The 27,409-nt window shown below is 47.4% G+C and overlaps 1 protein-coding gene across 4 annotated transcripts in view; it reads left to right on the top strand.

Moving 5' to 3' along the window:
* Positions 1-6,595: 6,595 nt before the first annotated feature.
* Positions 6,596-27,409, top strand: part of LOC144498922 (cadherin-related family member 5-like) — a 75,422-nt gene continuing 54,608 nt past the window's right edge. For all 4 annotated transcript variants that reach the window (XM_078220831.1, XM_078220832.1, XM_078220833.1 and 1 more), the window contains exons 1-8: positions 6,596-6,867; positions 6,956-7,128; positions 15,594-15,644; positions 19,393-19,482; positions 21,335-21,421; positions 21,526-21,636; positions 25,783-25,953; positions 26,040-26,130. In XM_078220831.1, the coding sequence (XP_078076957.1) occupies positions 6,762-6,867; positions 6,956-7,128; positions 15,594-15,644; positions 19,393-19,482; positions 21,335-21,421; positions 21,526-21,636; positions 25,783-25,953; positions 26,040-26,130 (880 nt within the window). In that variant the 5' untranslated portion in view covers positions 6,596-6,761. The remainder of the gene's footprint in view (positions 6,868-6,955; positions 7,129-15,593; positions 15,645-19,392; positions 19,483-21,334; positions 21,422-21,525; positions 21,637-25,782; positions 25,954-26,039; positions 26,131-27,409) is intronic.

Raw genomic sequence — 27,409 nt, forward strand, 5'->3', positions numbered from 1 at the left:
GGAGAAGAGGGAAAACTGGGTGCCTGCTCAATATTATCAGAAGATGATTCCAGGTCTATGGATGGCATTGGTGTGCTGCTGCATGGAGATGAGAAAGAGCAGGTAGATAAGAACATAAGAACTAGGGGGCTATCTGACCCCTCGAGCCTGCTCCGTCACTCAATAAGATCATGGCTGATCTTTTCATGGACTCAGCTCCACTTACCCGTCCGCTCACCATAACCCTTAATTCTTTTACTGTTCAAAAATTAATCTATCCGTGTCTTAAAAACATTCAATGCGGTAGCCTCAACTGCTTCACCAGACAGGGAATTCCACAGATTCACAACGGTTTGGGTGAAGAAGTTCCTCCTCAACTCAGTCCTAAATTTCCCCCCCTTTATTTTGAGGCCATGCCCCCGAGTCTTAGTTTCACCCGCCAGTGGAAAGAACCTCCCTGCTTCTATCTTATCTATTCCCTTCATAATTATATATGTTTCTATAAGATCAGCCCTCATTCTTCTGAATTCCAATGAGTATAAGAACATAAGAACATAAGAAATAGGAGCAGGAGTAGGCCATCTAGCCCCTCGAGCCTGCCCTGCCATTCAATAAGATCATGGCTGATCTGAAGTGGATCAGTTCCACTTACCCGCCTGATCCCTATAACCCCTAATTCCCTTACCGATCAGGAATCCATCTATCCGTGATTTAAACATATTCAACGAGGTAGCCTCCACCACTTCAGTGGGCAGAGAATTCCAGAGATTCACCACCCTCTGAGAGAAGAAGTTCCTCCTCAACTCTGTCCTAAACTGACCCCCCTTTATTTTGAGGCTGTGCCCTCTAGTTCTAGCTTCCTTTCTAAGTGGAAAGAATCTCTCCACCTCTACCCTATCCAGCCCCTTCATTATCTGATAGGTCTCTATAAGATCCCCCCTCAGCCTTCTAAATTCCAACGAGTACAAACCCAATCTGCTCAGTCTCTCCTCATAATCAACACCCCTCATCTCTGGTATCAACCTGGTGAACCTTCTCTGCATTCCCTCCAAGGCCAATATATCCTTCTGCAAATAAGGGGACCAATACTGCACACAGTATTCCAGCTGCGGTCTCACCAATGCCCTGTACAGATGCAGCAAGACATCTCTGCTTTTATATTCTATCCCCCTTGCGATATAGGCCAACATCCCATTTGCCTTCTTGATCACCTGTTGCACCTGCAGACTGGGTTTTTGCGTCTCATGCACAAGGACCCCCAGATCCCTTTGCACAGTAGCATGTTGTAGTTTTTTTCCATTTAGATAATAATCCAATTTGCTATTATTTCCTCCAAAGTGAATAACCTCGCATTTGTCAACGTTATACTCCATCTGCCAGATCCTCGCCCACTCACTCAGCCTGTCCAAATCTCTCTGCAGATCTTCTCCGTCCTCCACACGATTCACTTTTCCACTTATCTTTGTGTCATCTGCAAACTTTGTTACCCTACACTCAGTCCCCTCCTCCAGATCATCTATATAAATGGTAAATAGTTGAGGCCCCAGTATACTCCCAGTCTACTCAGTCTCTCCTCATAAGCCAACTCTCTCAACTCCGGAAGCAACCTAGTGAATCTCCTCTGCACCCCCTCCAATGCCAGTATATCCTTTCTCAAGTAAGTGGAACTCATGACGTTGGAAGCACGGAAACAGCAGCAACATTTTCATTGACATAGCATCATTAACACAGCAAAAAGTCACAAGGTGCTTCACAGGAGCATTACAAAGCAAAGCATTCTTACAAAATAGCACATATGGGATTCTGAGGAGACATGATAGGGTGGATAATGTAAGGATGTTTTTTCTTATGTGATAAACTAGAGCAAGGGGCACAACTTAAAAATAAAGCACCTTAAAGACAGAGACAAGCAGAACTTATTTCTCATGAATCTTTGAAACTCACTTCCCCAGAGAGTAGTGAATGCAGGATTTTATTGAGACATGCAGCAGATTTAAGGGGCCAAATAGTCTATTCTGCTCCTAGTTTACATATTTGCTATGATTTTATGTATGCACATTGCGCTGCCAAGTAGGGTGGTGGAGGCAGACACGCTGACATCGTTTAAGACTTACCTGGATAGTCACATGAGCAGCCTGGGAATGGAGGGATACAAACGAATGGTCTAGTTGGACCAAGGAGCAGCACAGGCTTGGAGGGCCGAAGGGCCTGTTTCCTGCGCTGTACTGTTCTTTGTTATTTGTTATTTGTTCTTTGTTCTATTGCAGAGGTTTGAACACACTTGGGAATTGAACATTTCAGGGTACTTAAGCTTGAGTTTTAAGTTTAAGTTTATTTATTGGTGTCACATTAACACCGCAATGAAGTTACTGTGAAAATCCCCTTGTCGCCACACTCTGGTGCCTGTTCGGGTACACTGAGGGAGAATTTAGCATGACCAATGCATGACCAATGCTAACCACTGTGCCATCGTGTTGCCCTTTAGAACAGATAGGCAAAATGGGACAGGAAGAGATGTCGCCCTGAACCACCGTTTACTCTAGGCCTGCTCTTGCCTCGAGACTCACTACGTTCTGTTTCTAAGGCCATGCTACACTCTAACATTCACAGCCATATCTGAGGTAGAGCGAATGCCAGATCAAGTGATGGTGATTCTTCATCGGATGTCCAGTAAAGATTAAACCCTTCTTCACGAAGGGGTTGACCTTTACTTACGACTCTGAGCAATAGAGGGGCTAACGATAAGTCAAGGGAAAATACAGTGGCCAATGAGAGCAAGTTTATTAGTTAGGATAGCCAGGGACACAGTAAAGGGAGAAAAAAGATGTTTGGTTACATTTATTTTAGTGCATGAGGCTTAACAGATAAGGTGGATGAGCTCAGAGCAAGATTGGCTCTGGGGACTGGGATATTATCGCCATAACACAGTAGCACAGTGGTTAGCACTGCTGCTTCACAGCTCCTGGGTCCGATTCCCGGCTTGGGTCACTATCTGTGTGGAGTTTGCACATTCTCCTCGTGTCTGCGTGGGTTTCCTCCGGGTGCTCCGGTTTCCTCCCACAGTCCAAAGATGTGCGGGTTAGGTTGATTGGCCATGCTAAAATTGCCCTTAGTGTCCTGAGATGTGTAGATTAGTGGGTAAATATGTAGGGATATGGGGGTAGGGCCTGGGTGGGATTGTGGTCGGTGCAGACTCGATGGGCAGAATGGCCTCTTTCTGTGCTGTAGGGTTTCTATGATTCTATGTTTCTAGGATTCTATGAACAGAAACATGGCTGAGAGAAGGGCAGGCCTGGCAGCTCAATATTCCAGCATACAGATGCTACAGGCGTTACAGCAGTACAGATAAGCGAGGAGGGGGGCGTTGCCATTTTGATAAAGGAGGGCATAAGTACAGTCCTTAGAGACGATTCTTGGGGGTTCATCAAATGAGGCCATTTTGATAGAACGTAGAAACAAGAAAGGGATGACCACTCTGATGGGACTGTATAATAGACCCCCTAATAGCCAACGGGAACTAGAGCAACAGATGGGTAGGGAGATTGCAGATAGTTGTAAGATTAATAGGGTAGTATGAGTGGGAAATTTTAATTTGTCCAGTATTGACTGGGCCACCCTGAGTGCAAAGGGCCTGGATGAGGTAACATTTGTTAAATGTGTCCAAGAAAGTTTCCTGAATCAATACATAGAGGGCGCTACTTGGGAGGGTGCAACACTGGACCTTCACTTAGGAAACGAGGTAGGGCAAGTGACTGAAGTGTCAGTCAGGGAGCACTTTGGGTCCAGTGACCAGAACACTAATAGTTTTATAATAGTCATGGAAAAAGATAGGACGGGTCCACAGGTTAAGGTCCTAAACTGGAACAGGGCCAATTTTGGGGGCATTAGGCAGGATCTAGTGGAGGTCGATTGGCTGAGTCTGTTTGCAGGGAAAGGAATGACTGGCAATTGGGAGTTTTTAGAAGTGTGGTATCAGGAGTCCAGGGGCAATATATTTCTGTTAGGATGAAGGGAAAGGTTGGCAAGTTTAGGGATCCCTGGCTGACGAGGGACATTGAGGCTCTGGTCAGGAAAAAAGAAGGAAGCATACATTGGGTTTCGGCAATTGGGGACAAGTGAATCCCTCGATGAGTCTAAAAAGTGTAAGAATACACTTATGAGGGAAATCAGGAGGGCAAAAAGAGGATATGAGATGGATCTGATATGTAAGGTTAAAGAAAATCCCAAGAGGTTCTATACCGATATTAAGAGTAAAAGGGTGGCTAGAGAGAGAATAGGTCCCCTTAAAGAGCAGCATGGCCGTCTGTGGGTGGAGCCACAGGAGATGGGTGAGATTTTTAATGAATATTTCTCCTCGGTGTTTACTGCAGAGAACATCATGGGTGGTAAAGAATTAAGGGAAACAAGTGGTGATTCTTGGGCCACATGCATATTACTAGGGAGGAGGTATCTGCAGCCTTAAAGCACATTAAGGTGGATAAAACCCCTCGGCCTGATCAAATGCATCCTCGGATCTTGTGGGAGGCTAGGGAAGAAATTGCAAAGGCCCTTACAGAGATATTTACTTCATCTCATTCCACTAGCGAAGTTCCGGAAGACTGGAGGGTGGCTAATGTTGTTCCATTGTTTAAAAAGGGTAGCAAAGACAAGCCAGGGAATTATAGGCCGTTGAGCCTGACATCAGTGGTGAATAAGTTATTGGAGGGGATTCTGAGGAATAGGATCTACCAACATTTGGATAGTCAAGGTCTGATTAGGGATAGTCAGCATGGCTTTGTGCGTGGATAGCTTTTTGAAGGGGTAACCAAGAGGATGGATGAGAGTAGGGCAATAGATGTTGTTTATATGGACTTTAGCAAGGCCTTTGACAAGATCCCTCATGGCAGGCTAGTCTGGAAGGTTAGGTTGCATGGGATCCAGGGAAAGCTAGGAAATTGGATTCAAAATTGGCTCCGTGGAAGGAAGCAGATGTCCAAAGGTCAAAGGTTGTTTCTCAGACCGGAGGCCTGTGACTAGTGGTTTGCCTCATGGGTCAGTGTTGGAACCCTTGTTATTTGTTATTTACATAAATGATTTGGATGTGAATGTACAAGGCATGTTTATTAATTTGCGGATGATACTAAGTTAGGAGGTATTGTTGATAGCAAAGAAGGTTATCAAAAATTACAGGGGATCTTGATCAGTTAGGGAAGTGAGCCAAGGGTTGACAAATGGATTTCAATACAGATAAATGTGAGGTGTTGCATTTTGGAAAGTCAAACCATGTTAGGACTTTGACAGTGAATTGTAGGACCCTGGGGAGTGTTGAGGAACGGAGGGACTTAGGAGTACAAGTACATAGTTCATTGAAAGTGGTGTCACAGATAGACAGAGTGGTGAAGAAGGTGTTTAACATACTGGCCTTCACCAGTCAGGGTATTGAGTATAGGACTTGGGACATTATGTTATAGTTGTATAAGCCGTTGGTGAGGCCCCATTTGGGAGTATTGTGTACAGTTTTAGTCACCCTGTCATAGAAAAGACATTGATAAACTGAAAAGCGTGCAGAGAAGATTAATGAGGATGTTGCCAGGACTAGTGGGCCTGAGTTATTGGGAGCGGTTGGCCAGGCAAGGCCTTAACAAGGCTTTATTCCTTGGAATGTAGGAGAATGAGGGGTGATCTTATTGTGGTGTATAAAATCATGAGGGGCATAGATAGGATGAACGCACATAGTCTTTTTTCCCAAGGAAGGGGAATTGAAAACTAGACGGCATGGATTTGAGGTGAAAGGGGAAAGGTTTAAAAGGGACCCAAGGGACAACTTCTTCATGCAGAGGGTGGTGTGTAGATGGAATGAGGTGCCAGAGAAAGTGGTTGAGGCAGGTTCAATAGCAACTTTTAAAAAGCATTTGGGTAAGTACATGGATGGGAAAAGAATAGAAGGAAGTGGGCCAAACGTGAGCAATTGGGACTAGCTGGGAGAGTACATGGTTGGCATGGACCAGTTGGGCCGAAGGCGCTGTTTCTGTGCTGGATTGCTCTGTGACTCTATGACTCTATGGGACTGCACTGGCCCGCCAGATGGCAGTTCTTGGGTATGTGAAAGTGGAAAGGTGCTCAGATGTGAGGATTTCCATATCCTCCAAACTGCAACAAGACTGCTGGGGCATCCAAGGCCTTAACAAGGACATCCATCTTGGTAAATATCACTGGCGGGGCGGGAGTTGGCCCTTCAGTATCTAATTATGGATCACCTACCAGCCCTCTCATAGGCAGGGGGTGGGGTAAAAGTTCTCCCCATGGCAACAGTATGCACTGTACATGTTTGAGATCAATCAAGGGAGAAGATCCCACATCTGGTGAGGTATTGGATACTCTGACTGGAGGAATATATCAGTAATATATCAGAAAATGTGTTTTCAGATTAGTCAACTGTTCGAGAAGCGTTTCATAACCTCTCGAAGAGAGGCTGGATCTCATTATCCTTTAACCAGTAACCAGTGTCGTGTGAGAGAAGAATGCTGAATGCGTAAGCAGCTTTTATGACTTTCCATTGAGGGGAATTTGACCGCGACTTGATCAGCAGTAATAAAGCAATAAGGGAATGAAGCAAAGGTTGGGGCAACAAGGTGACGAGTGCTGACACCCACTTCCCTCCCAACATTCAGATTCAGGTTGCGTCCAAGGCGATAACAGTAACAGGCGGTCGAGGCTGAGGATTTGGGTTCAGTGACCGGGGGGGGGGCGGTTGATTCTTCAGCCACGGAGCTGCAGGGAGAACCTTCGGTGCTGGCGAGGCAATGGATTCACGCCTCACGTTTTCTGTCCCTCACAAGGTGCTGTTCTTTCTGTTGACAGTCCTCCAGTTAAGTGGTGCTGCCGGGGAATGGTGCTCCATGAGTCGAGGTGAGCTGTACTTTTCACATAGTGCGCACAGCTGTTCTGTTTGTGAGTTATTTGTACTAAAAGGTTATGTCTCTCTCTCTCCCTTTAGTTTGCTGTGTTTCAGAAAGACATCTACGTGTGGAGGAGAATAACCCAGTGAATTTTGTCATCAGTAATATAACGATAAGCGAACCTCCTGTTCGAATACAGAACCCGGCTGCTACGCCTGATGTTGCTGTTGTCGGAAAGACACTGCAGCTCACAAAATCAATTGATTTTGAGGTAATTATCTGACAAAAAAATAATTTGTTTAGTTGCAACTGTTCCTGACCCTGAGTGCAAAGATGCAGAGCTCAAACCCCAATCCAGACATCCCAGTCAGACAAAAGCTCCAGACAGTCCCATAGAGTCAGGGGTCCAAACAGTCTGAGAGAGACAGCAGCTCCAGACAGTCTCGGGGAGTCAGGAGCTCCAGACAGTCCCCGGAGAGACGGAGGTTCCAGACAGTCCCAGGGAGACGGGGGCTTCAGGCAATAACTGGGGAGACGGGGTCTCCAGACAACCCCCGGAGAGACGGAGACTTCAGACAATCCTGGGGAGATGGGGTATCCAGACAATCTTGGGGAGTCGGGGTCTCCAGACAGTCCCCGGGGAGATGGGGGCTCGAGACAGTCCCAAAGATATGGGGGCTCGAGACAGTCCCTGGGGAAACAGGAGCTCCAGACTGTCCCCGCGGAGACGGGAGCTCCAGACAGGTCCCCGGGGAGATAGGGGTTCCAGCCAGTCCCGGGGAGACGGGAACTCCAGACAGTCCCCGGGCAGATGGGGGCTCCAGACAGTGCTGGTGAGTGAATTCTGGACTGGTACTCAAAGGGCTACCTATATCACCTGACGACTGACCCCCCCCTCCCCCACCCAACCCCCCCCCCCCCCCCCCCCCGCCCCCCGGCCCCCCCTGGGTATGGTTCCACCAGTACTGATGTGGAGGTGCCGGCGTTGGACTGGGGAAAGCACAGTAAGAAGTCTCACAACACCAGATTAAAGTCCCACAGGTTTATTTGGTAGCACAAGCTTTCAGAGAGCTGCTGGCAGGAGTGTTCCCTTCCTGTTGGGGAACACTTCAGCGGTCACGGGCATTCAGCCTCTGATCTTCGGGTAAGCGTTCTCCAAGGCGGCCTTCACGACACACGACAGCGCAGAGTCACTGAGCAGAAACTGATAGCCAAGTTCCGCACACATGAGGACGGCCTCAACCGGGATCTTGGGTTCATGTCACACTATCAGTAACCCCCACGACTTGCCTGGGCTTGCAAAATCTCACTAACTGTCCTGGCTGGAGACAATACACATCTCTTTAACCTGTGCTTAACCCTCTCTCCGCTCACATTGTCTGTACCTTTAAGACTTGATTACCTGTAAAGACTCGCATTCCAACCATTATCTTGTAAATTGAGTCTGTATCTATACATGCCCTGTTTGTGAACAGAACTCCCACTCACCTGATGAAGGAGCAGTGCTCCGAAAGCTTGTGCTACCAAATAAAGCTGTTGGATTTTAACCTGGTGTTGTGAGACTTCTTACTCCACCAGCACTGCCAGACGTTCCCGATGGCATTGCATATCAATAATGTGAAGGCGACGGCTAGTTGAATGTCACAGTTATGGGGCAGAATTCTCCCGAGCCTCTGCTGGCGGGTTCGATCACAGGCCTCGGGGGAAAACATGGCGGGAGGCCCCGAAATGTTGGCATGAATTTACAGCGGATTTACCATCGGTATCCATCATGGTGGGTCGGAAAACCTGCCAGCAGCCGGCCGAAAACTAATTTGCATCCGGTTAATAGGATGCAGGTGAAGGCCCAACTGGAATCTTCCAAGTATGCCTGATTTTCATAGAAACGTAGAAAATAGGAGGAGGCCATTTGGCCCTTCGTGCTCACTCTGCCATTCATTATGGTCATGGCTGATCATGCAACTCAATAGCTTGATTCCGCCTTCCCCCCCCATATCCTTTGATCCCCTTCATCTCAAATGCCATATCTAACTGCTTCCTGAAAACATTCAATGTTTTGACCTCAACTACTATCTGTGGTAGCGAATTCCACAGGCTGACCACTCTCTGGGTGAAGAAATCTCTGCTCAACTTTGTCCTAAACAGTCTATCCTGTATCCTCAGACTGTGACCCCTGATTCTGGACAGCCCTACCATCAGGAACATCGTTTTTGCACCAACCCTGTCGAGTCCCTTTAGAATTTTTAAAGGATTCTATGAGATCCCCCTCATTTTTCTGAACTTCATGACACAGACAAGAAAACATGACAACGTGAAACATGTTTGGAGCAAATTGGCATTCAGATGTTGGGACTCTCCTGAGCAATGCCCAGGGTTTGCCTCCTGAGTTCAGGATGGAGGCAGATGGAAATCCCAGACCCTGGAAAACCATAGCAGTAGGTTAGGGAATGGGTGGATCTTCCAGATTCCGAAGGGAATCCACCCACCAGCATCAGAATGCTCCTTGAAGATCCATCTTCATTTTTAGGAGGTCCATCTTCTTTCTCCAATATGGATCAGTGATATTGAGCATCTTTGCAATATGGCTTCCAGATATGGGGCGGATTACACGTCATCAGGCTTGCCCTGCCATGGAATATGGCACAAAACACCCAGGTGCTTAATTAATGAGGTTGATGCCGGAAGGATTGGCGTGTTTTCCCAACAGCCTCAGCGGAGGGAAACACCTCTGCTCCTGCCAAGGGACTTATAGAATCATAGAATCCCAACAGTGCAGAAGGAAGTCATTCAGCCCATTGAATCTGCACTGACAACAATCCCATCCAGGTCCTATCCCCATAACTCCACATATTTACTCTGCTAACCCCTGACACTAAGGGGCAATTTAGCATGGCCAATCCACCTAACCCACACATCTTTGGACCGTGGGAGGAAACCGGAGCACCCGGAGGAAACCCACGCAGACACGGGAAGAACATGCAAACTCCATACAGACAGTCATCCAAAGCCGGAATTGAACCCGAGTCCCTGATGCTATGAGGCAGCAGTGCTAACCACTGTGCCACCATGCCACCCATGGTCTTAGCCCCCATGGATTATAGCCAGATGTGACCTGAGATTCAGATCCTTTTAATTAAAAGTATCACAAGGAGGAAAATTGAACTCCAAGTCTCTCAACTAATGTCTAGGTTTAAGAGTACATTGTTCACGCATAGGGCCCAATGAGCTGCCCGTCTCTGCCAGTGGTCAGTGGTTGATGCCAAGGAATTTGAGGATGTTTCTGTTGGAACAGGAGGAGATTGGGGTGGTGTGACAGAGAAATTTAAAATAGTACTGAGATAGAACGGAGTCGAGAGAAACAGATTCTTTCCAGCGATTGAGAGCTCTACAATGGATAGACATAAGTATGAAATTCAATGCAAGACATTTAAGGAAATATGCTGCCCAGGAAATGTTGACCCCTTGATGTTTCCCAATCTCCCAATGTGGCAGCCAGTGAACACATCCCTTCCTCAGTATTGGATATGTTGGATGCGAGAGTGCAGAAACATTTAATAACATGAACAACAGGAGGAGGTGGAGGCCATATAGTCCCTCAAGACAGCGATGCCATTCACTAAGATCATGGTTGTTCTTCTACCTCGACTTTACTCCTGCCCTATCGCCATGTTCCTTCGTTCCCTTAGTGCCCAAAAATCTATCAACCTCTTTCATATACTCATGACTGAGAATCCACATCTCTCTGGATAGCGAATGCCAAAGATTCATAAATCTCAGTAAAGAAATCTTTCCTCCGCTCAGTCCCATATTTAGTGAATGGGCAAAACTGTGGCAACTGGATTTCAATGCTGGCAAATTAGTCATCCACTTTGGACCTAAAAAGGATAAAACAGAGTACTTCATAAATGGTGAAAAGCTAGGTACAATGGAGGTCCAGAGACTTGGTACATATAGATCATTAAATTGTCATGAACATACTCGAAAGCACTAATGGAATGTTGCCCGCTATATTGAGGGGACTGGAATAGAAGTGGGGAGATATCCTGCTTCAACAATACAAAGCCCTGATTGGACCACACCTCCAGAACTGTGAGCACATTAGGAAGGATATGTTGGCTTTGGAAGGGTTTCAATGTAGATTTAAGACCATGATAGTGGACTCTAGGGCTTTAATTAGAAGGAAACATTACAAAACCTTTGCTGATTTAGAAGGCTCAGGGATGATTTTATCAAGATAGACTAATGAGAAACTATGTCCAAAGATGTGCGCGTTAGGTTGATTGGCCATGCTAAATTGCCCCTTGGTGTCAGGGGGATTAGCTAGGGTCTGGGTGGTTGGTGCAGACTTGATGGGCCAAGTGGCTCCTTCTGCACTGTAGGATTCGATGGTTCTTTGATAACGGCAAAACATTGGAATCTGAAACAAAAACAGAAAATGCTATAAAAGCTGAACATGCCCGGCAGCATCTGTGGAGAGAGAATAGAGCCAACGTTTTGAGTCTGGATGACGCTTTGTCAGAGCTGAAGACAAGGAAATTAGGGTGGGATTTATACAGTGAGGGTGGAGGGGGCATTGTAATTGAAAGGGATGGCATAGACAAAAGGACAAAGGGAGTGTAAATGCTGATGATAAAGGCTAGGAATGGTGTTGATAGCATCCATTAAGAGATTGGAATGTGTAAATGGCAGAACAAAGGTGTAGTATGTAGGAATGTGACAGATGGCCCTAGTGGGGTGGGGAGGGGGGGTGGGGGGTGGAGGGGTTGGTGAAACAAGATGGAAAGTGAGATTTTTAGAAGCGGAAAAATAAAAATAAGAATATAAAATAATAAAAATGGCTTAACGAGATGAAAAGAAGAATTGGAATAAAATAAGACAAATAGAAATGGAGTGGAGGTGAAGGAGAGGGTTCATGCTCTGAAATTCTTGAACTCAATGTTCAGTCCGGAAGGTTGTAAAGTGCCCAATCGGAAGATGAGCTTCTGTTCCTCCAGTTTGCGTTGGGTTTCACTGCAACATTGCAAGTGTCCAAGGACAGACACGTGGACAGGAGAGCAGGGGGGTGCGTTGAAATGGCAAGCGACAGGAAGGGTCTGGGCCCTGCTTGCGGACAGACCCAAAGTATTCTGCAAAGCAGGTCACCCAGTCTGCGTTTGGTCTCTCCGAAGTCGAGTAGACTGCATTGGGAGCAGCGAATGCAATAGACCAGATTAAAGAAGGTGCACATATAGTGTTGCTTGACCTGAAAAGAGTGTTTGGGCCCTGGGATGGTGAGCAGGGAGGAGATGAAGGGGCAAATGTTGCACCTTCTGTGATTGCACAGGATGAGGTGTTGGGTGTGATTGAGAAGTGGACCAAATTGTCCCGAGGGGACAGTCCCTGTGGAAAGCTCACAGGGGGAGTGAGGGGAAGATGTGTTTGGTGCTGACATCATGCTGGAGTTGGTGGAAATGGCGGACAATGATCCTTTGAATGTGGAGGCTGGTGGGGTGAAAGCTGAGGACAAGGGCGGGCCCTATCCTGGTTCTGGGAGGGAGGGCAGGGGGTGAGAGCAGTGGCCCGAGGGTTGGGTTGGATGCGGTGAAGACCCCTATCATCCACGATTAAGGAAGAAGGAAGACATATCAGCAGTGCCACTTAGGAAAGTGGCATCACTGGAACAGATGCAGAAGAGGCGAAGGAACTGAGAGAAAAGGATGGGACCCTTACAGGATGTAGGCTGTGAAGAGCTGTGGTCAAGGTAGCTGTGGGAGCCGGTGGGCTTGTGATGGATACTGGTGGATAGTCTATCACCAGAAATGGAGACAAAGAGGTCAAGGAAGGGAAAAGAAGTTTCAGGATCTTATTAATTAATTTTTATGACTTGATAATCTTATTTATATTTTTCCACTTCTAAAAATCTTGATTTCCGTCTTGTTTCACCCCCTCCCTCCCCCCACCAAACTAGGGCCGTCTGCCACATGCCTGCACTCTGCACCCTTGATCTGCTATTTGCACATTCCAATCTCTTAATAGACGCTATCAACACTCCAGGTGTTGTTATACCAAGGCTGTGTCATAGCAGCCAAACTTCCTTACTCTTTTACACCAATGACCTTGTAATAAGGGCTAACATTCTCTTAACTTTCTTAGCGGACAATTTTTTAACAAGAAAATTAAGGTTTGGCACATTCTCGACCAGCATCAAACTTGCTCAATACAGCAGGGGATGGGGGTTTTGACTGGCCACAAGGACACCTTTGAATTACCCTTTCCCACGTAGCAACCTTTTCTGATGCCTTCCTGAGATGCCCCCACCCTCCCGACTCCCCCAATGCCTCATCACTCTTCCACTGAAAATGGTTACCTTTCGAAGGTCTAGGCAACATGTTTCAGAATGTGAGGTGTTGAACTAGCCATGCTGGGCCTTGTATTTCAGTATCAGACACAAGTAGACCAATGAGCATTGGGAAGGATTTGCACAATGTTACAGAGCGAGTACTGATGGTAGCATGGTTCCCTCTACTTCCGCTTCTTGGTTGACCAAAGACAGGTGTGCTTTTGAAAGGAAAGATGTATTTTAATCCCGAGTAACGTTCTTTTTCTTCACGTCCTTGCCCATAGCCAGCACCCACCCCCCTCACACACACACATAAAGATGATGATTACCAAAGAGGTAATATTCTCTTAGATCTTAATATTCACTGCTGTGCTTCAGCTGAGATGAAGTCGTACGTCACAGGCCTTTTGGGTTTTGGGAAATAGAATCTGGAGGTTGATGAAGATGGATTTGCAGTGATTTACTGCTTCATCCAGTCAAGTTGCAGTCAAAAACCTGAAAACTTGGCTTGATTTTTCAAATGCATAGATAACCTGAATTCTGATGGATCTTAGGCTAACTCTTGTTCCTTTGTTGGTCGATATCTTTCTGCCCTCTGCTCTCAAAAATACATTATATTGAATATCCTCATCTGAAAACCTGTTCCGCGATTCTCCCATCCCGACCCGCAACTTTTCTGGCGGGTCGGGGTGGGGTATGTGTGTCGCCGGCCTTGTTCCGGGATTTGCCCGTGCGCCAGGAACGCATGCGCATTGTCCCAGAGCCAGAGAACAGTCACAGGCCAGACCACGCTGGAAATCGACGGGTTGGCAGGTAAGTACTTTGAATCGGTTTTTAATATGTTTTAAATGTATTTTACATTTCATCATCGGGAACTTACCGGTCCCGATTGAATCTCCCACCCCGCCAGGAGTACTTCATTCCAATGGTGTTTAGAGTAGCTCCCCACGTTCAGGGAACCAGTGGGAGACCCCGCCGGAATGAAGGGGGGGGGCATTCGGGGCCCCCAAGGGGTTGGGCGGTGGGGTGTGGTGCCCCCTGGGCATGGGCACCCTGGCAGTGTCAGCCTGTGCCCTCTGGCACTGCCCAAGGGGCAAAGTGCCCATGCCCGGTGGCAACTTGGCATTGCCCATTGGGCATTGGGTATTGCCAAGGGGGCGGGGCCTATTGTGGGCTGGGCCTAGGGGTGATCAGTGGGGGTGGGGGGGTCCTGCTGCCGCTCTGCATGGGGATTGGTCTGGGCTGGAGGGAGGGCAGCGATTTGGGCAGGCTGGGGGGGGGGGGGGGGGGGGCCGGGGGCAGGTGGTGGTCTGCCAGGGAGGGCCTGCCTCCCAGGGGGGTCAACACGGTGTTGGGGGGGAGCTCTGCTGGGGTGAGGGTGTGGAGGGATCGCCACTGCTGGGAGGGTGGGTGGATATCGGGGCGCTCCAGGGCTGGAAGAGTCGGGGCTGGCCCGGGAATTGTTGTGGGGGCTGTGAGTGGACCATGGGGGGGCTGGAGGGGCAGCGCTGCGGGGGTCCCGGGCTGGCCAGCGATCGAGCTGGCCAGCAAATGGGGAGCCTGGCAGATCGGGGCCACTGCACATGCGCAGAGTTCCAGAACTGTCAGACTCCGGCGTGAATAGGCCCCGCCCACCGGGGCTTTTAATGATATTCACGACTGGGACCTCTGCAGTGCACAGAGTGCGGAGATTTGAGTGAGAAGTTGAACTGAAAAAACAGTCGGGATTTAGACCAGTTTTCCCGCCAATTCAGTGCTTTTGCGAGAATCCATAGTATCTGTTTTCCATTGTCCTCACAAATAACCACTGACAACTTGCCTATTGTCAAACAACACACTCCCAGTTTCACCTATTGACATATCGGTTTGTCAGAATAGGGTTTACTCACATTTATTCTTGGGAATTCCACTCCAAAGCTGCAACGTCTTCGAGGAGTATTGTGAACTCGCTTAGTTAATTATTTGGATAAGGGCAGTCGTTAACCATGGGAAAGTGTTTGTGCATTTTAGAGACTTCTCAATGAGATGTCCCAAGCATTCATTTGCATTTTAATGTCATGTCCAGACATGGGAGCTAGTTCCAGGTCCTTTTGTGGTTTCATGCATGTTATCAGAAAAGAAAAGATCACCTGACCTCACAACCTGATTTTTTTTTGAAGTGACTATTCTCCAATTTGTTTTAAGGTAAAATATTAATTTGTAATTTATGCTCCATAAGTCTATGCTGAGTGGCCGAATTTTTGCAAATATTCCAAAGCTATGCTCTTGAATTTACACTCTCTCTGTGAAAACAATCCTCTCAAAATGCCATCCAGTGTGTTAGTAACCACTTTCTTTTGTAATTATATATAAAGTTAAGAATGATAGAATAATGCTATTTGTAGTTTGACATTGATGTGTGCCATGTTGTCTAACAGACTGTGCCAAGTCCTGTGATGATAGTCACATTAGAATGTGGAAGTGCACGGGTAAGTGAATCGATTTCATCAGCTATTGAAACTCTGCTTGAATTGTGTACAAAATTAAAACACTCTGCGGTCACCCAGACCAATAATCAATAATCAATATTGGTGCTTGTGCCAGCTCTTTGAATGAGTTATCCAATATGACCCTCTCCTGCTCTTTACCCACAGCCTGGCAAGTATTTATCCTTCTCAAGTATGTATTTAATTCTCTGACATAGAAACTAGAAGCAGGAGTAGGCCATTTGGCTCTTCGAGTCTGCTCCATCGTTCATTTTGATCATGTCTGATCATCCAAAGATGTGCGGGTTAGGTTGATTGGCTATGCTAAAATTGCCCCTTAGTGTCCTGAGATGCGTAGGTTAGAGGGATTAGCGGTAAATATGTAGGGATATGGGGGTAGGGCCTGGGTGGGATTGTGGTCGGTGCAGACTCGATGGGCCAAAATGGCCTCTTTCTGCACTGTAGGGTTTCTATGATTCTATGATCTAATTCAGTACTCTGATCCCGCTATTCCCCATATCCCTCAATCCCTATAGCCCCAAGAGCTATATCTAATTTCTTGAAATCAGGCAACATTTTGGCCTCAACCACTTTCTGTGGTAGTGAATTCCACACATTCACCCCCACTCTGGGCGAAGAAATTTATCCTCACCTCAGTTCGAAAAGATTTACCTTTTATCCTCAAACTAGTTCTGGGCCCCCCCACCATTGGGAATATTCTTTCTGAATCTACTGAGTCTAATCCTGTCAGAATTTCTTAAGTTCCTATGAGATCCCCTCTCACTCTTCTAAACTCCAGTGAATATAATCCTAGGCGAATAGTCTCTCCTCATATGACAGACCTGCCATCCCAGGAATCAGCCTGGTAAACCTTCGCTATATTCCCTCGATAGCAAGAACATCCTTCCTCAGATAAGGACACCAGAACTGCACACAATACTCCAGGTGTGGCCTCACCAACGCCCTACACAACTGCAGCAAAACATCCCTATCCCTATACTCAAATCCTCTCGCCATGAAGGCCAACATACCATTTGCCTTCTGTACTGCCTGCTGTACCTGCGCGCTTACTTTCAGCGACTGATGCACGAGGACACCAAGGCCTCGCTGTGTATCCACCTCTCTCAATTTACATCCATTCAGATAATAATCTATCTTCCTATTATTGCTACCAAAGTGGATAACCTCACATTTATCCACATTATACTGCATCTGCCATGCATATGCCCACATACTCAGCCTGTCCAGATCACACTGAGCATCTCTGCATCCTCCTCACAGCTCACCCTCCCACCCAACTTTGTATCATCTGAAAATTTGGAGATAATATATTCAGTTCCCTCTTCCAAATCATTAATATATGTGAACAGTTGGGGTCCTAGCACAGATCCCTGCGGTACCCCACTAGTCACTGACTGCCAATCAGAAAAAGACCCATTTATGCCAACTCTTTGCTTCCTACCTGTTAACCAGCTTTCTATCCATCTCAAGACATCGCCTACAAGCCCATGTGGGATTGTCTGTCAATAGTTACAATCGAATCTGCTTCCATTGCCCTTTCAGGCAACGTGTTCCAGCTCACTGTGTAAGAATGTTCCCTCATGCTGCATCTGGTTCATCTTAATTCTGTGCCGTCTGGTTACAGCCAGTTTTGCCACCGGACCTAATTTCTCCATATTTATCTGATCTAGATAGCTCATAATTTTGAACAGCTCTGCGATGTTCCTCTTATTTAGTTTCTCCAATCTCTACACATAACGAAAGCTTCTCATCCACGTTAAATCTTAGAGTCATAGAGGTTTACAGCATGGAAACAGGCCCTTCGGCCCAACTTGTCCATGCCGCCCTTTTTTTAAACCCCTAAGCTAGTCCCAATTGTCCTCATTTGGCCCATATCCCTCTATACCCATCTTACCCATGTAATTGTCTAAATGCTTTTTAAAAGACAAAATTGTACCCACCTCAACTACTACCTCTGGCAGCTTGTTCCAGACACTCGCCATCCTCTGTGTGAAACAATTGCCCCTCTGGACCTTTTTGTATCTCTCCTCTCTCACCTTAAACCTATGCCCTCTAGTTTTAGACTCCCTTACCATTGGGAAAAGATATTGACTGTCTCGCTGATCTGTGCCCCTCATTATTTTATAGACATCTATAAGATCACCCCTCAGCCTTCTACGCTCCAGAGAAAAAGTCCCAGTCTATCCAGCCTCTCCATCAAGTCCCAGTAGCATCCTAGTAAATCTCTTCTGCACTCTTTCCAGTTTAATAATATCCTTCCTATAATAGGGTGACCAGAACTGTATACAGTATTCCAAGTGTGGCCGTACCAATGTCTTGTACAACTTCAACAAGACGTCCTAATTCAATGTTCTGACCAATGAAACCAAGCATGCCAAATGTCTTCTTCACCACTCTGTCCACCTGTGACTCCGCTTTCAACGAGCTATGAACCTGGACCCCTAGATCTCTTTGTTCTGCAATTCTCCCCAACGCCCTACCATTAACTGAGTAAGTCCTGCCCTGGTTCAATCTACCAAAATGCATCACCTCGCATTTATCTAAATTAAACTCCATTTGTCATTTGTCAGCCCACTGGCCCAATTGATCAAGATCCTGTTGCAATCCGAGATAACCTTCTTCACTGTCCACTATGCCACCAATCTTGGTGTCATCTGTAAACTTACTAACCATGCCTCCTATATTCTCATCCAAATCATTAATATAAATGACAAATAACAGTGGATCCAGCACTGAACCCTGAGGCACACCACTGGTTACAGGCCTCCAGTTTGAAAAACAACCTTCTCCAGCCACCCTCTGGTTCTGTCATCAAGCCAATTTTGTATCCATTTAGCTACCCTGGATCCCGTGAGATTTAACCTTGTGCAACAACCTACCATGCGGTACCTTATCAAAGTCCATGTAGACAACATCAACTGCACTGCCTTTATCTACCTTCTTGGTTATCCCTTCAAAAAACTCAATCAAATTTGTGAGACATGATTTTCCACTCACAAAGCCATGCTGACTGTCCCTAATCAGTTCTTGCATCTCTAAATGCTTGTAGATCCTATCTCTCAAAATACCTCTAAATGCCTGTAGATCCTGTCTCTCAAAGTCTTCTCTGCATCCTCTTCCAGTCTTGATGTGGAAATGCCAGCGTTGGACTGGGGTGGGCACAGTAAGAAGTCTCACAACACCAGGTTAAAGTCCGACAGGTTTATTTGGTATCACGAGCTTTCAGAGCACTGCTCCTTCATCATCCTTCACCTGATGAAGGAGCAGCGCTCCAAAAGCTCGTGATACCAAATAAACCTGTCGGACTTTAACCTGGTGTTGTGAGACTACTTACTGTTTTCAAGTCTTGTCATCCTTCCCAAAACGTGCTATCCAGAACTGAACACATAACTCCAGCTCAGGGTGAACCAGAGATTTCTAAAGTTCAGCACCTTTTCCTTGTTTTTGTGCTCTAAGCCCCTCTTTACAAAGCCAAAGGTCCCGCCCTTTTTTTTACTAGCCTTCTTTACTTGTCTTGCCCCTTGTATGATTTATGTAAATATCTCCTCAGCCTCTCTTCTTCTTTAAGGCCAATCCGGAATGATGTACGTTGCACATGAACATCTGGGTTACAAACTTTAATTATCCAGTTAATGCCAATCATTTCAAAGATTATTATTGACAAGACACATATTGATTGCCAAAGCGTTTGTTTGACTGATGAGATTTTATAATCCGTTCTCATTTATAGGAAACTCTGGACCTAACTATCGAGATCGTCAACGTTAATGACAATCTTGCCACGTTCCCAGACAAAGTATTGAATTTAAACATTGGTGAGGTAAGATGAATATTTCCTTGTTCTTCCTATCAAGATGTATCACTTCACACTTCTTTGCATTAAATCAAATCTCCCATGTGTCTGTTCCACCGGTCTTTCACTAGCCTTCCAACAGGTCACTATACTCCCAAGATTTGTGTCAAATTTTGAAATTGAGCCTTGCACAGTCTAGTTAATTAATATATACATAAGAAATGGTGGCCTAATACTGCTTCTAGAGATCCCCACTGCATATATTCCTCCAGTCCAGATAACATCCAATTCACCACGACTCTGATTCCGATCGCTAAGATTCCGACTCGGATTCTGATCGATTTCATAGCTTTGCTGCCACTGTACCTGTTATTCCATGGGCTTCAACTTCGCTGACAAGACTTTTATAAAGCACTTTAACAAACACTTATGAAAGTTCATGTACACTACATCAACTGCCTTAGCCATAGTGACTGCCACCAGTTTGTATGGCAGGACACTAGGGAAAGGTCCAGTCCCATGGGGAACCACGGGAAGGGTCCAGTCCCACGGGGAACCACAGGAAGGGTCCAGTCCCATGGGGAACCACGGGAAGGGTCGAGCCCCATGGGGAACCAGGGGAAGGTTCAGTCCCACAAGGAACCAAGGGAAGGTTCAGTTCCACAGGGAACCAGGGGTAGGCCCAGACCCACAGGGAAGCAGGGGAAGGGCCCAGTCCCACGGGGAACCACAAGAAGGGCCCAGACCCACGGGGAACCACAGGAAGGGCCCAGTCCGACAGGACACCTGAACAAGGGGCCCCAGGGAAACAGGGGGACCTATAGATCCACAGTGCATCTGTGGATGCATTTCCAGTCCAGATAACATCTGGGGGGAAGGTCCCATTATCCCAGGACACCAGAGGGGAGGGTTCAATTCCATGAGAAAGAGGGGAATGGCCCAGTCCCTCAGGGCCACACCCCAGATCCTCAGGACTGGCAGTCACATTGAGGAACGCAATGAATCCAAAAGTCTGACCAGGCGATTCAAACCTGAATTTGAAAAGCCTGCAGGTTTTGGGAAGCTTAAAAGCTGAGGATGGAGGAATGACGGCTGGAAATTTCCCATCCCGCCTGCCAGGGGAATCTTAGTGGGCAGGGCTGAAAACTGAGCGGACCACTTAAAGGTACGATGAGCTCAGGTGGGAATTTCTGGTCTTCAGGTGCGCGCGGCCAAAAAATCCTGTCACAGTTTAGTTTTTAAGGAAATGAATGAATTTGTGTGAGTGATTGTGTGGTATGTCTCGATTTTATCACAATGAGTGAGCATGGCTCCAGGAACATGTGGAAAGCTCTAAGATCACCATATTGTGTAAGGCATGGGAAAAGAGGACTGAATATATCACCCATGATCAAGCTGAATGGCAGAACTGACCCGATGGGCAGAATGGCCTCCTCCCGTTCCCATGTGGCAGACTTGAGCTGTTGAATGGTCTCTTCCTGTTCCTGTGTTCATAGAATCATAGAATCCCTACAGTACAGAAGGAGGCCATTCAGCCCACCGAGTCTGGACCGACCACAATCATATCCAGGCCCTATTCCCATAACCCCACACATTTACTCTGCTAATCCCCCTGACGCTAGGGTCGATGTAGCACGGCCAATCAACCTAACCCAGACATCTTTGGACTGTGGGAGGAAACCGAAGCACCCGGAGGAAACCCACGCAGACACGGGGAGAATGTGCAAACTCCACACAGACCAGTGACCCAAGCTGGGTCTCTGGCGCTGTGAGGTTCCACAGTGAACTTACCAGAGGGGATTACTTTTACTCGAGGTAAATTATCTCTTTGTTATTTATGCATCAACTTATTACTCCTTGTTTTCTCTTTTTCCTGAAGTTATTCCCTGTGAATAAAACGTGGAGAACAGAGAAGGCAAATGATCCTGATGGGGGCCAAATCTATTACAGTCTGGATCCAAACACAGTAAGTGTTGAATCCCAGCTCAGAGGACACCTCTGTTCACCACAATATAGCACTGTACCCATCTCTGAACTACATTAATCGATATAATACTGTGCTTTCTGCAGAATGGAGCAGACTACTTCCGCTTAAAGACCAGAAATACACCAGAGATTATTCTCAATAAGACAATCGATTATGAAATGACCAAGAAATTGCAGCTGATTTTATATGCCACGGTGAGATTCTGATGCACACCTCTGTTTATGGAGGATTTGTGAGATCTGAAGTAGCCTATACGATTGGAATTTGTGCATTACAATGTCTCAGTGTCCAGCCCTATCACCACTAAGTCAAAGGTTCGCAACTTCAAGCACCACTCCAGAGGTTTGAGCACACAATCCATTGATGCTCCCCATACATCCGAGTGCAAAAATGTGAGAGGGCAGTACTGAGGGAGTGCTGCACTGTCAGAGGGTCAGTGATGAGGGAGTGCTGCACTGTCAGAGGGTCAGTGATGAGGGAGTGCTGCACTGTCAGAGGGTCAGTGCTGATGGAGTGCTGCACTGTCAGAGGGTCAGTGATGAGGGAGTGCTGCACTGTCAGAGGGTCAGTGATGAGGGAGTGCTGCACTGTCAGAGGGTCAGTGATGAGGGAGTGCTGCACTGTCAGAGGGTCAGTACTGAGGGAGTGCTGCACTGTCAGAGGGTCAGTGTTGAGGGAGTGTTGCACTGTCAGAGGGGCAGTACTGAGGGAGCGCTGCACTGTCAGAGGGTCAGTACTGAGGGAGCGCTGCACTGTCAGAGGGGCAGTACTAAGGGAGTGTTGCACTGTCAGAGGGGCAGTACTGAGGGAGCGCTGCACTGTCAGAGGGGCAGTACTGAGGGAGTGCTGCACTGTGAGAGGGTCAGTACTGAGGGAGTGCTGCACTGTGAGAGGGTCAGTGCTGAGGGAGCACTGCACTGTCAGAGAGGCAGCAATGAGGGAGTGCTGCACTGTCAGAGGGTCAGTACTGAAGGAGCGCTGCACTGTCAGAGAGGCAGCAATGAGGGAGTGCTGCACTGTCAGAGGGTCAGTACTGAAGGAGCGCTGCACTGTCAGAGGGTCAGTACTGAGGGAGTGCTGCACTGTCAGCAGGTCAGCGCTGCATGATCAGAGGGTCAGTACTGAGGGAGTGCTGCACTGTCAAAGAGGCAGTATTGAGGGAGCGCTGCACTGTCAGAGGGTCAGTATTGAGGGAGCGCTGCACTGTCAGAGGGTCAGTGCTGAGGGAGTGCTGCACTGTCAGAGGGTCAGTATTGAGGGAGCGCTGCACTGTCAGAGGGTCAGTGCTGAGGGAGTGCTGCACTGTCAGAGGGTCAGTGCTGAGGGAGTGCTGCACTGTCAGAGGGTCAGTATTGAGGGAGCGCTGCACTGTCAGAGGGTCAGTGCTGAGGGAGCGCTGCACTGTCAGAGGGTCAGTGCTGAGGGAGTGCTGCACTGTCAGAGGGTCAGTACTGAGGGAGTGCTGCACTGTCAGAGGGTCAGTGCTGAGGGAGTGCTGCACTGTCAGAGGGTCAGTACTGAGGGAGTGCTGCACTGTCAGAGGGACAGTGCTGAGGGAGTGCTGCACTGTCAGAGGGTCAGTGCTGCACCAATCAAGGTGGGACAGTACAGAAGGAATGCTGCATTGCAGGAGGGTCCGTGAAGCATGCAAACTATCCCGTCACAATTCCACACATTATAACAGCGGTTACAATTCAGAAGTATTTCATTGGTTGTTAGGTAATAAATGTTGTAAAATTCCTTGAAGATTCTCTCTGTCCACACGCTGTATGTACATGTTTCTCTCAATTTTCCTGATCTCCCCTCATTCCCTCCCTCAGCTCACCTTTTCCGGGAGACCCGCTTCCTGTTCATTCGATCCTATTCCTCGTAAACTGCTGATCACCCAGCTCCCCCTCCCCGGCCCCCATGGTAACCAATATTGTAAATAATCCTCTTCCTTTGGGGAGTGTCCATCTCTCTTTCAAATCTGTCATCATCACCCATCTCCTTAGAAAAACAGATATTCCACTGACAACCTCTCAAAAATCCTTGAATGTATTTTTGTCTCTAAAATCCAATCCCATCTTTCCCCCCAACTCCATGTTTAGACCCCCATGATCATGTTTCTGCCCTGCCTCATTGCCAAAACAGTTCTTACCAAAGTCACAGCTGGCATTCCAGGTGACTGTGACAAAGGTAAACTCTTCCTCCTTCTCACTCTTGACCTCTCTGCAGCCAGAAAATTGTCCTCCAACGCCTCTTCGATATCATCCAGCTGGCCGGCATTCCTCTCACCTGGTTCCATTCTTATATATTTAATTGTAACCGGCGAATCACTCGTAATTCCTCTGACGTTCCCAGGGATCTTATTCTGGGCCCCCTTCTATTTCTCATTCGCCTTCTGCTCCTTATTGACATTGTTCAAAAGCAAGGCGTTAGTTTTCACATACACACACACTGACCTCACACAGCTCTCTCCCTCAGCCAGCTTTTTATTTATTCTTTCATGGGATGCGGGCATCTCCAGGTGGGCCAGCATTTGTTCCCCATCCCTGAGGGCATTTAAGAGTCAACCACAGTTCTGTGGGACTGGAGTCACAAGTAGGCCAGACCAGGTAAGGACGGCAGATTTCCTTCCCTCAAGAACATTAGTGAGCCAGATGGGTTTTTACAACAATCAACAAAAATTTCATGGTTACCAGTCGACTTTTAATTCCAGGCTTTTACTGAATTCTAATTTCACCATCTGCTGTGGTGGGACTCGAACCTGGGTCCCCAGAGGATTACCCTGAGCCCCTGGATTAGTAGCCCAGTGATAATACTACTATTCCACTGTCTCCTGCTCTAAACTTTTTCACCATTCCGAATTTATCAGACTGTTTATCCGATGTTCTGTGGGAGAGTCGGTGCAGACTCGATGGGCCAAATGGCCTCCTTCTGCACTGTCGGGATCCTATGATTCTAAATAAATCCCGTTCTTCCATCACTCCTACGCTCACGCACCTGACTTCATGTTAAAATTCTCACCCTCGTTTTCAGATATCTCCATCACCTCCCTTCTCCATAATTTTGTAGAATCTTCCAAGCCCAAAACCCTCCAAATATCATAAGAACATAAGAACTAGGAGCAGGAGTAGGCCATCTGGCCCCTCGAGCCTGCTCCGCCATTCAATAAGATCACGGCTGATCTTTTTGTGGACTCAGCTCCACTTACCCACCCACTCACCATAACCCTTAATTCCTTTACTGTTCAAAAGTCTATCTATCTTTGCCTTAAAAACATTCAATGAGGTAGCCTCAACTGCTTCACTGGGCAGGGAATTCCACAGATTCACAACCTTTTGGGTGAAGAAGTTCCTCCTCAACTCAGTCCTAAATCTCCTCCCCCTTATTTTGAGGCCATGCCCCCTAGTTCTAGTTTCACTTGCCAGTGGAAATAACTTTCTTGCTTCTATCTTATATATTCCCTTCATAATCTTATATGTTTCTATAAGATCTCCCCTCATTCTTCTGAATTCCAATGAGTATAGCCCCAGTCTACTCAGTCTCTCCTCATAAGCCAACCCTCTCAACTCCGGAATCAACCTAGTGAATCGCCTCTGCACCCCCTCCAGTGCCAGTATATCCTTTTTCAAGTAAAGAGACCAAAGCTGTACACAGTACTCCAGGTGTGGCCTCACCAGCACCTTATACAGCTGCAACATAACCTCACTGTTTTTAAACTCCATCCCTTTAGCAATGAAGGACAAAATTCCATTTGCCTTCTTAATTACCTGCTGCACCTGCAAACCAACTTTTTGCGATTCATGCACAAGGACACCCAGGTCCCTCTGTACAGCAGCATGCTGCAATTTTTTACCATTTAAATTATAGTCCATTTTGCTGTTGTTGCTACCAAAATGGATGACCTCACATTTACCAACATTGTACTCCATCTGCCAGACTCTTGCCCATTCACCTAAACTATCTATATCCCTTTGCAGACGTTCAGTGTCCTCTGCACATTTTGCTGTACCACTCATCTTAGTGTCATCTGTGAACTTGGACACACTACGCTCGGTCCCCAACTCCAAATCATCTATGTTAAACAGTCACCTAATTCTGGCCTTTTGAATATCCCTGATTTGAATTGCTCAACTATTGGTGTCCATGCCTTCAGTTGCCTTGACAACTGAATACCCTCCCCTCTCTAACTGGCTTTCTCCCTTTAAGACATTCGTTAAAACATATTCCTTTCATAAAGCTCCTGCCTTGGGATGTTTCGTTATGTGAAAGGGGCTGCATAAATGCAAGTTGTTGTTGATGTTGCAAAGCGGTAGTTGTAAAATGCAGGTCTCTCTATCTTCTCACTCCGCAAGGATATTCCAAATGATCCCAGTCGGACCGATAACCTGACCATTAACATCAGTGTCCAGGATGAAGATAACAAGCCTCCGGTGTTTGAACCCTGCTCTCCCTTCATCAACCCCAATGCAAGCATCTGCCTCGACGCAGCCTACCTGGGAAATATCATCCAACACAAGATTGAGGTAGCATTCTGTCACTCGGGACTTTCTGAGCTGCAATCTCTAGCTCACCCTTTTCACAACTCATTAATTTCCCTTTACTTTTGCAGACTGGCCCATTGCAACTGAGTCCTCAGCAGGTTCATGCTGTTGATGGTGATAAAGGGATCAATGCAGAGATTCGATACACGATAATAGGTGGTGAGTTCGCTGGAAGGGTCCCATCATCATTTGTGTTATGGATTTAGAATCATAGAATCCCTACAGTGCACAAGAGGCCATTCGGCCCATCGAGTCTGCACCGGCCACAATCCCACCCAGGCCCTATCCCCATAACCCCATGCATTTACCCTAGCTAGTCCCCCTGACACTAAGGAGCAATTTAGCACTGCCAATCCACCTAACCCGCACATCTTTGGACTGTGGGAGGAAACCGGAGCACCCGGAGGAAACCCACGCAAACATGGGGAGAATGTGCAAACTCCACACAGACAGTGACCCGAGGCGGGAATCGAACCCGGGTCCCTGACACTATGAGGCAACAGTGCTGACCGCTGTGCCGCTGCAGGAAAAGGGAGACCAAGGGGTGTGTGGACACAAATATTTAGAGAGAACAGGGCAAGTTGACAAGGCTTTTTAAAAAGGATATGGAATTCTTGGAGGCGATTCTCCCATCGTGACCCGCAACCTTTCTGGCGGGTCAGGCTGGGAGATGCGCGTCGCCGGCCTTTTTTCGGGGTTTGTGCATGCACTGGGAGGGCATGTGCATCTCCCAGAGCTGGAGAACAGTCAGAGGCCAGACCACGCTGGAAACCGGCGGGAAGACAAGGAAATAATTTGAATCTTTTTTTAATGTAGTTTAAATATGTTTAGCAGTTCATTATCGGGAACTTGCTGCTCCCGATTGAATCTCCCACTCCGCCAGGCGTACTTCATTCCAGCGGGGTTTAGAGTAGCTCCCCACATTCGAGGAACTAGCGGGAGACCCCGCTGGAATGAAGGGGGGGCAATCAGGGCCGCTCAGGGGGTCGGGCAGTGGAGGGTGCCCCCTGGGCATGGGCACTGTGGTGGACCTCAGTTGTGCCTTTGTCCTATATGGACCACCGTTGTGTGTGTTTGTCATACCTGGACACACCCCCTTCCAGTTTGGTTCCTCCCCTCAGCACCTAGTTTAAAGGTGGCTGTCTCCTCCCCCTTGTTCAGTCCAGGTCGGTTATTTGTTGGGATCTGCTCCTGATTCTGTTGTGAATAAAAGCCTACACTTGTATTGGCACACCGGTAGTCTTTCGCCTCATTGATAGCGCATCAGGCACCCTGGCAGTGCCAGCCTATGCCCTCTGGCATTGCCCAAGGGGCAAAGTGCCCATGTCCAGGGGCACCTTGGCACTGGCCAATGGGCATCGGGCAGTGCCAAAGGGGCAGGGCCTATTGTGGGCAGGGCCTAGGGGCAATCGGTGGGGGTGGGGGGTCCCGCTGCCAC

This window comes from Mustelus asterias, chromosome 9 (genome assembly GCF_964213995.1).
Source record: "Mustelus asterias chromosome 9, sMusAst1.hap1.1, whole genome shotgun sequence".
Lineage (NCBI taxonomy): Eukaryota > Metazoa > Chordata > Chondrichthyes > Carcharhiniformes > Triakidae > Mustelus > Mustelus asterias.